This window comes from Portunus trituberculatus, chromosome 27 (assembly GCF_017591435.1).
Source record: "Portunus trituberculatus isolate SZX2019 chromosome 27, ASM1759143v1, whole genome shotgun sequence".
NCBI lineage: Eukaryota > Metazoa > Arthropoda > Malacostraca > Decapoda > Portunidae > Portunus > Portunus trituberculatus.
The window spans coordinates 2,656,970-2,666,177 of NC_059281.1; the positions used below are offsets into that span (position 1 = coordinate 2,656,970).

The 9,208-nt window shown below is 50.3% G+C and overlaps 2 protein-coding genes across 2 annotated transcripts in view; one reads left to right on the forward strand and one right to left on the reverse strand.

Moving 5' to 3' along the window:
* The window catches only part of LOC123509844 (histone H3.v1-like), a 10,961-nt gene extending 1,991 nt beyond the window's left edge, over positions 1-8,970 (forward strand). The window contains exon 2 of the mRNA XM_045264421.1: positions 7,465-8,970. Within this exon, the coding sequence (XP_045120356.1) occupies positions 8,170-8,778 (609 nt within the window). The 5' untranslated portion in view covers positions 7,465-8,169 and the 3' untranslated portion in view covers positions 8,779-8,970. The remainder of the gene's footprint in view (positions 1-7,464) is intronic.
* Positions 647-2,569, reverse strand: LOC123509923. Its single transcript, XM_045264548.1, has one exon. It carries the CDS (start codon positions 2,567-2,569, stop codon positions 647-649), a length of 1,923 nt encoding a protein of 640 aa, XP_045120483.1.
* Positions 8,971-9,208: the final 238 nt, after the last annotated feature.

Below are 9,208 nucleotides of genomic sequence, written 5' to 3' on the forward strand. Positions count from 1 at the left end.
TCGTTCAGAAATTCTATTGTGTTTTGGTTCTCATCCTCATTTTCATCTTCCTCTTCACCATATTCATCGTCCGTAAAAACATGTTTCCATATGTTTCTATGTGTTTTCTCCTTTTCTTCTGGAGTATATACCTTAATGTTGTTTTCGTTGTAAATATAATGTGGGACTAGGGCATGCCACTGCGATGCACAAGCCCAGTAGTCCTGCGGGAGACCCACGTGGTTCCCCGCCGGTGACCTCCGTACCTCCCCTACAGTCACCCCTACACCACCAATTCGGCAAATGTTAACTTGCCCGCCACACTTACACCTACTGCAAGTGCTACGACACCAAATCGTGCCAGGAATCCGAGAGGTTGAGTATCAAAACGTTATGAACTCGCGAGCGCCACACCCTCCCTGTGTGCCTGCGTTCGCCCGACTGACGCCACCACTGGCCAGACCGAGGCCCAGCCGCGCAACGCCCAGCGCAGCGAGGAGGCTCCTCGCTGCCAACGGCACACCGCCACCACATCCCCCCCAGTTCTTCAAGAACTAAGGGACGTAGTCCATTTGCCACCTAGGCGGCCGACGTTCCCTACAGGATCGTCTCGGACCTCCCTCGTCGGGTTCGTTCCCGTACTCACGAGGTCCCAAATCTTCAGGAGCTAGGTTACTATCTCCTCACCGGCCGACTCAGGGCCAACATCAACAGGCCTCTCAACAGGAGCAGGTTCTTGTGCCTTCCGTGAATCACGACCTGCTTCGGTCGAGACATTCTCACCGTTATCGGTGACCGGTCTGCCACCTTCGCCATTTGGCCACTCGCCGTCATCAGATGACTCAGCTGTGTCATTACTGACTGACCCGCGACGTCTTCTAACGTCGCGCACATGCCTAGGCATCCCATCAACGCACACGATGTGCTTCGACTTCACAGCAGTCACTCGGCCTGGGGCCCACCGTTTTGTGCATGAAGGAACTGGAGGTTTAACCCAGACTTCATCACCGACAGAGAAAGCATTCTTTGCTCCATCTTCGTCAACCTTCACGTTGACATCATACGGTATCCGCCACGGATACCTGAACAACCTGCCACTCGGGACCGTGTGGCATTCAGAGTCACGAGGCGTCACATTGTACCAGAAGGTAGCCTCCTCGGGAGTAATCCTCCCCCGCGCAGCCATCCTCTTGATGGTGCGATGGTTCCGCTCTACGATCCCATTTCCACTGGGAACATAGGCAGCACGAAATCTCAGAGAGATTCCCCATTCTGTAGCAAACTCCTCTACAGACGCCGACCTGAAAGCCGTAGAATTATCCATCAGCAATTCAACAAACGGTCCTCGCTCAATCACCACTTGGCGAAGTTGAGCAACAATGGCGGCTGCCGACTCATTCGGTAGCTTACGCCAGATGGCGAACCTCGATGGTCCACAGTCTACCATTGAAAGATATAGACTGCCGCAGTGATGGGTCACATCGACTGCAACCCGACACCAATCTTTCTCAACGGCCAGCTCACCCTGGCCAACGAGGTTCTCAGCCCTCATTGCAGGGTCGATGCGTTGGCACGCTTCGCACCCTGCAATAACACGCTTCACCTGGTCACGCGTCAGGTCAGACCTGATTTGCTTCCCAAGATAAAGTGTGCGGTCGACGCCCAAATGGTGCGGCAGATGAGCCGCCCATATGGCATCCGTCACCGTCCTTCCGGTACACAGAGCTGCCGAGACCAACTCGTCGGCTCTCGAGTCAACGGACTCACAATGACCGAGCCACCTTTTCGGTACTCGAGTCATCCTGTCAGCCTTATTCTCGATTGTAGGAACAAATCGAAAAATAACTGACAGCTCGTACTCGGCGATGACCTGCTTAATCACCAGCAAACGACGCTTTATAAGCATCTGCGCGGCGCCCTTCGTGCGGACACGATCACGCCCCTCAACTGTATTATCCAACCAAGATAATACCGTCCGGGAATCGGTGGCCACAGTGAAGGCTTTGAATCCCCACTGAATAGCCAGATTGATTCCCCGACCGACTGCCTCCAATTCAGCCACATTGATGTGGAGGCTGTCCGACTTCTTCCGAAGCCACGAAGCGTCCTCCACAATATCGTTATTCACCTGAATAACCACTCCCAGAGCAAGAGAGCTGGCATCTGTCCAAACAGTGACTTCACCTTGTTTGACATGCCAACGTCCTTTCACAGGATCTTCAAAGCGCGCGCGATCCACCAACTCGCTGGCTAGCTTACGCACACTGCTCTGAACCGGCTCATCCCATGAGCCTTCGGACCCGAGTCGCTTCAAGAAGCTACACGAGGCCCTCAACCACCCGGCCACAGGGTAATGTCCTGTCAGGCGGCCACATAATGAAAACAAGCCTCTCTTAGTAAGAGTGACTCCACTATCTGCCTCAGGGAGTTCACTCCCCCGCGACATCTCCAGATGCCCACTCGGTGACTTGCTCAAAGCAATTCCAAGCACCCGACCACCAACAAGAGGCTCTGGTTCTTTCGATTCCAGTCCATATGCCTGCAAATGCTTCCGCACACGATCAGCACTCACTATGGACTCCTGCACCATTATATCATCAACATAATGGTCGGTGGCCCGACCCACATCAGGGTCCAACGAAAGAACCTTCCCAGAATCATAGTCATGATTCTCGGTGCGCACGTCAGGCCAAAACCCAACCGCGTCAGGGCGTAATGCACACCATTGTACCTTACTACCTGATACTGCCACAGATCCTTGGAGACATGAATCTGCAAATAGGCAGACTTAAGATCAACAATCTTAAGCTCCCCGGGCAGCTGTCTCCACTTTCGCACCTTCTCGGCGCACACGGCTGTCTGCTCGTCTCCAGTATGAGACTCGACAAACTCGTTAAGCTCACGGTAATCCATTACCGGCCTAACTTTGTCCTTGGTAGGTTGAACGACAGCCAAAAGTGGAATGACGCCCTTGACGGGCCCTTTCCACTTTATCAACCAACCTTTCCGGATCCAACTCTGGACCTCCTCGGCATACCGCTCATGTACGCCCGGCGCCTGAGTACACTTGTACTCACCGACGCGTGTTTGAAGCCTCTCCGGCTCACCAGCCGACCAGCGCCAGCTGACGGTCCAGTGACTGTCAGTAAACACGGCTTCAAAATCCTTATCGGAAATTGTAAGTGGTGATGGGGCTGCACCACTCACAACTTCCCGTCTCTCCTCTGAAGAGACCCTCTCGCAAGTAGCCCCCCAGGTAACTACATAATTGGAATTGGCACCTCTCCTAATGCGAACGCCTCCCAACCGATCGATCACGTCGACCCCAAGAAGGCATTCCACACCAAGATTCTCCAATTCACTTACAACGAGTGCACACACCTTCAAGCGGCGCCCCTGCACCTCTACTCTCAGAGAGCATTCTTTCCCACTGGAAATCCTGCCATCCGCAGTAATAAAACGGCGGGCCTTATGGCCCACCAGTCCCACCGCCACCCGGGTGGACACCATGGTGCACCCACAGCCTGAATCAACCAGGCATAAGCAATCGCGACCGTTCACGACGGCCCTGACAACTGGCATACGACTGTTAGACAGCTTACCAACTGCCATCGGCGAACCTAGTTCACCACCGATGGTAGGTACCTGAGCACCCACCACCACGCTGCCTCGAGGACAACGCCGATCCTTAATGCAAGGACCCGACAAGGACTTCAGTCCTCGCCCACGGTTTCTACACTGGAGGTTGTGGTGCCCCTTTCCACGTCCTCCTCGTAAAAACCCGGAGCAGCCTGGGTGCCCCTCTGAGAACAATCTCTCGCAAGATGCCCCACTTGGTCACAAATGAAACACTTGCCGGAGAAACTCCCCCTGGCATCCGCCAGACGCTTCCGCGTGCAGGCCCTCACCAAGTGAGGTCCTCCACACCGATGGCACTCACGGCCACCACGCCTCTTTGCCGCCCTGTCAACAGGAGCCGAGGCACCACCGCTGGTTCCAAGCCCAGGGCCCAAAACCGCCCGATACGCAGACATACGGTCCCGTACCAACGTCACCAACCTGTCAAAGGGAGCAGAGTACACGTCAGGTAGCAAAATCGCCCACCTACGCGTCTGAGGCTGCAGCCCCCTCCAAGAATTTGGTGCGAAAGAACATATCACTCTCTTTCGCCCCAATTCTCGCCCCTAATCGCAAGATGTCATCCACATAGACATCCACTGACTCGCCGACCTGCAACTGACGAGCAGTGAACTGTCTATATGCCTCCTGCCGGGACAAGAGCGGTACACTCGAGCAGCAGGACCCTCGAGCAGGAAGTCCACCACTTCCTCCGGCCTAACGGGTTCGATCGCACACTTACGCTCGAACTCGTCTAGCCACTGCGACAAATCAACCGATCCGTCACCACTAAACTTGGACAGACTCCTTCCAAGTCGGTCTATGATTGGACCTTTAGCCTGCATCAACAGACTAGCAAGCTGCGCCACATCAATAGACCCGACAGCCTGAGCCGCCCGACCTGCCCCATCACATCCGGTGAAACACTGGGCTTCTCTTCCCACACGACCCCTCATCCTTACCTGCCCAGTCCGGACACTTACCCTCCTTATCAGCCATTCCTACGGCAACGAAGGCAGTTAGCAAAGCCTAGATAGCTTGTGGGACTAGGGCATGCCACTGCGATGCACAAGCCCAGTAGTCCTGCGGGAGACCCACGTGGTTCCCCGCCGGTGACCTCCGTACCTCCCCTACAGTCACCCCTACACCACCAATTCGGCAAATGTTAACTTGCCCGCCACACTTACACCTACTGCAAGTGCTACGACACCAAATCGTGCCAGGAATCCGAGAGGTTGAGTATCAAAACGTTATGAACTCGCGAGCGCCACACCTTCCTGTGTGCCTGCGTTCGCCCGACTGACGCCACCACTGGCCAGACCGAGGCCCAGCCGCGCAACGCCCAGCGCAGCGAGGAGGCTCCTCGCTGCCAACGGCACACCGCCACCACATATAATGTAGATCTGGTGTTGTTTGGCCTAATAGAGTTTTTATTTTCTTCCAGAACATGTTGGCTTCTTTGTAGATGTTGGCTGTTTTTTCCAAGGTGTCTCCCCAGCTCCGATTGGATTCTTCTATTAGTCTTTCAGTTAGTTGGCGTAGGAAGGCTTTGTAATGTTGATATGTTTGGTGTGTCCAACCGTGTCTGAGTGCATGGTGTTGTATGTTACTAAATGTTGTCTGGATGATTTTTGTGTAATGACTGAATTTGTGCGCAGGTAAGGGTCGGTAGTATGTTGTTGGGATGCATTTTCTTGTTGCTGTATTGATTGTTGAGTGCCAATCTTCTATTGCTTGGTCTATTTCCTCTAAGTTTGCATGATGCAATTGATGATGCTGGATGTGTTCGTCTATGTATTTTCCGAATGAGTCCCAGTCTGCCTTAGAGAATTGTGGTCTGCGAGGAGAAGGTATAAGTATTGGTGAAACTGAGAGTGTGAAGATTATTGGTAGATGGTCACTGGTTGTTAGAGGGCCTTGTATAATGTTGTAGTTGTGATAGGTTCGTTGGTTAGATAGTACAATGTCTGGGTGTGTTCCTCTCATGTTGGTAAAGTATGTGGGAAAGTGTGGACCTAAATGTTGTATGATTCTGTTTTGTATAAGTCTGTTGAGTTGTCTGCCTTTGGTGTTGGTGGTGCTATAGCCAAAAATGTGGTGGTTGGCGTTTAGGTCGCCTAGGAAATATACTGGGATGTTCCTACGGAAAAGAGTGTAGAAGTCAGGGGTCGGCAGAAAATCTCTTGAAGGGGGTTGGTATGTTGTTGCTATTATTACTTTACCCGTGGTTTCTATCTCGACTGCAAGTAGATCTGATAAGAAAACATCAATAATTTTATACTGAAGGTTGTACTTGATTGCTATTGCGTTGGCGTCAGCTTGAGATTCTGTTGTGTTTTTTTGGAAAATCGTGTAGCCAGGAATTTTTATTTTGGAGTTGTTTTTTAAGCAATGACTATTTATTAGAATAATATCGGCGTCTATCGTCCTGTATATATTATTCAGTTCGTATTTTCTTTTACTCCATGCTAAGACGTTATGTTGGATTATTTTTATTGTGTTAGAGATTTAGATATTTAAAAAGAGTTCTTCCTATGTTTTTCAGGTCTAGGTGGTGGAGTCCTTTCCATGGTCCTGCCAGACCTAATCTTCCGGAAATTAGAGTCATCTATTATTGTCCAGCATTGTTCTATTTCAAGTTCTTCATTTTCTATAGCTGCGAGGATTTGGGATGCATTCATGTTCTGTGTGGTGAAGGTTATTTTGTATTTCCTTTCTTCGATTCCTTGAATTAATTTCTTTTTGGTAAGATTTTCCTTTGGCCAGCCTGTGCTTTTTGATGTGTATTTGGAGTCCAATGTCATTTGCTTTTATTTTGAGTTTTTCCTTGGGTGGTGTTTTCTTCTGTTGTGTGGGAGGTGCTATTGCCAATGTGGGAGATGTGTCGTCTTCTGAGTCTGTTTCCTCCTTGTTTAGTTCGTTGTCTTTGTCTTTTATATTTTTCTGGGTTTCATTTTGTATGTTAGCTATTATTTTACTGGATTGTGGGTTTGTTGGCGCTTTTACGTTGGTGATGTTGTTAAGGGTGAGCATGCTGTTCAATTCTTTTGATAACTGCCGGGGGAGGCAATATTGGCTAGGTGGGCATGCATCATGCATATGAAGATTTTTTCGTGGGTTTCATTATTGATTGTAGTTGTTGGTGTGGTAGATGGGTTTTGAAGATTTTGTTTTGTTGCCTGACTGTATGTAGTTTGAGCAGATTTTTCGTGCAGGAGTCTTTTGTTTTTAATTACAGCTTTTCTTAAGGGACATTTTGCAGCGAGAGTCCTGTGATCTCCTTCACAGTTTATGCATTTTTTGTCGGGTGAGTTGCAGTCTTTCCAGGTGTGGTCCGTGCTGCAGCATTCGGAACATATTATGTGTTCTCTGGGTTTGGTGCATTGATTGGTAAAGTGATCTTCTAATGTATAGCACCTGTAGCAAGTTGTTATATTGTAAAAAATTTCTTGTTTGATGTAGTGACCCGTGATGCTCATAAAAAATAATTTGAGGCCAGTTGTTTGTGCTTTTTTTGCTATTGTGGTTTGTCTGAATGTAATTTTCAGAGTTTTTGAGTTAGGGAATTTAAAGATACTGTCTATTTCCCCGTTTAACCATGTGTTCTTATCATTTAGCTCAGCTTTTATGTCCTCTTCTTTGTTTCTGTAGATATGGTTGTCAACGTTTGTGATGATTACGGATCGGTTGGCTTTCAGTTCTGGTGGTATTTGAGGCTAGGTCATTAATGGTGGAATGTTTGAAAATCCGGTCCAGATCATTTTCGTCATTGGTGATGACTACGAATCCATCAGAGAGTGGGATGAGCTTGGTGATGAGTACATCATATTTGGAAAGTGTTTCCAGCAGAAAATCCTTCTTTCTTAGGTCTTTGCTGGAAGGTGCCCTGATTTTTACTCGGGGCATGGTACATGGAAATGGTCCTACAAGGGGGCCAAAGCCCGACACACGACCGCAGCTAAGAAAGTAAATGGAAGGAGCCTGCCTAAGTGGAGCAGTTTAGCCACCCAGCTGCTGACAGCCGTCGAAGTGACCCTGCTCCACGCCTGATCCTAACCAAGCGGTTGCCCACCCTTCCGGAGTGCTTAAGGCAGCCCTACTAAGGGCCCCCTCGTGCAAGCCTCGGGGTTCACCTCCACACTCCGGGGGACGCTGAGGGCAGAAAGGAAGTATAGAGGAAGGTAGTAAAGGTGCTGCAATGGGCGGGCTCTCAACCAAGAGGGAGAGCCCCGATACACAATGCAGGCAGAAAAAGCGTGGTGAGTTTCTTGTTGTATCTGTACTCTGCGAGTTCTGTGCGCGAGGTCCTGTGTGTGTTCTGTCCCTTCGAAGACCTGGAACCGTTCACCGCGGACGCGACAAGGTGGAAGCGAAGAGGATATCCAGGCAAAAATATACGCCTGTATATTTACGGCAAAGGCGTTGGCAGGTGGGGATCATCGCCAGCTTCAAGAATTGATCCCTCTCATCCTGGAGCACAACGGCCTGCCAGCAGTTTACATCCCCAAAAGCGCCTTGCCTGCCAACACCCGCGCCAACCCAAGGCTCTCCCGGCGAGGTCTTCCCGGAGCTATGGGGAAGACAAAGGAGTCTCCCGTGGCTGCTCAAAACACCCAACAGCCAACAACAGGAGCAGAAGCAGAGAAGACGGGAGACAAACCCCGGAACTGGAAGGAGACGCAAGACGACGTGCCGGGGGAAGAGGAAGAGGAAGAAGAAGAAGAAGACGAAGATGACGACGACGACGACGACGACGAAGAAGACGACGAGGAGGAGGATGAGGAAGTGGACGTCCTGGGTAGCGGAAGTGAAGGGGAGGCTACTTCCCCCCGGGCCGGCAAGCCAAATCTCCCCTCCGACCCCCAGTCCCTCTCCGGCAAGCAGGAAGACGACGGTTGGGTCACTAAGACGAAGCGGCGACGAAAGCCTTCACCTAATGCCTTTAGGTGGGTGATTCCGAAGGCCGAGCGGAAGACCACGCCAGCAATTGCCCTCCGTGAGTCGCCCACCATCACCAAGTTAAGGCGAGAGGAACGGACGGGGAAAGTCCGCGAAGACGTGCTGTCCGGCGTCTACATCCATGAGGAAAATCGCTTCGTGGGCAACATCAAAGGGTACACAGGATTCGGTGGTTACTTGAGCCACCCGTACCCTAAAGAGAGCAGTGCACCGCAAAAGTGAGGTTAAACGTCACTGTGTCAGACTTGTGCCTGGATGGGTGACCGGTTGGGCGAGTGACGTTAAGCAACGCTGCGTCCGTTCAAACCTGGACGGGTGACCATCTTCTTCTATTATTCATATTTATGTAATTATGTATTTATTTAATGTTTTTTCCCCCTTTATATGAATGTGATTATGTATTTATTTAGTATTTTCCACCTTTCAATTGTAAAACAATAGCAAGCTGGACCGCCCAGCAACTATGCTCTTTTTCTGTTTTTCTGTATTTCTATGTTTTTTGTATCTTGTACTGTCCCACCCTTGTTTGTATCTTTACCCCTTATCTCAATAAACTTTGAAACTTTGAAACTTTGAAACTTCTTTGCCTGTCATTCTCTCTGAAGAAGCCCTATGGGCGAAACGTTGGAGAAATAAAATACTCCTGCTACTC

Coding starts and splice junctions, on each gene's coding strand:
- LOC123509923 (XM_045264548.1), bottom strand. CDS start 2,569: ATGGTGCAGGAGTCCATAGTGAGTGCTGATCGTGTGCGGAAGCATTTG.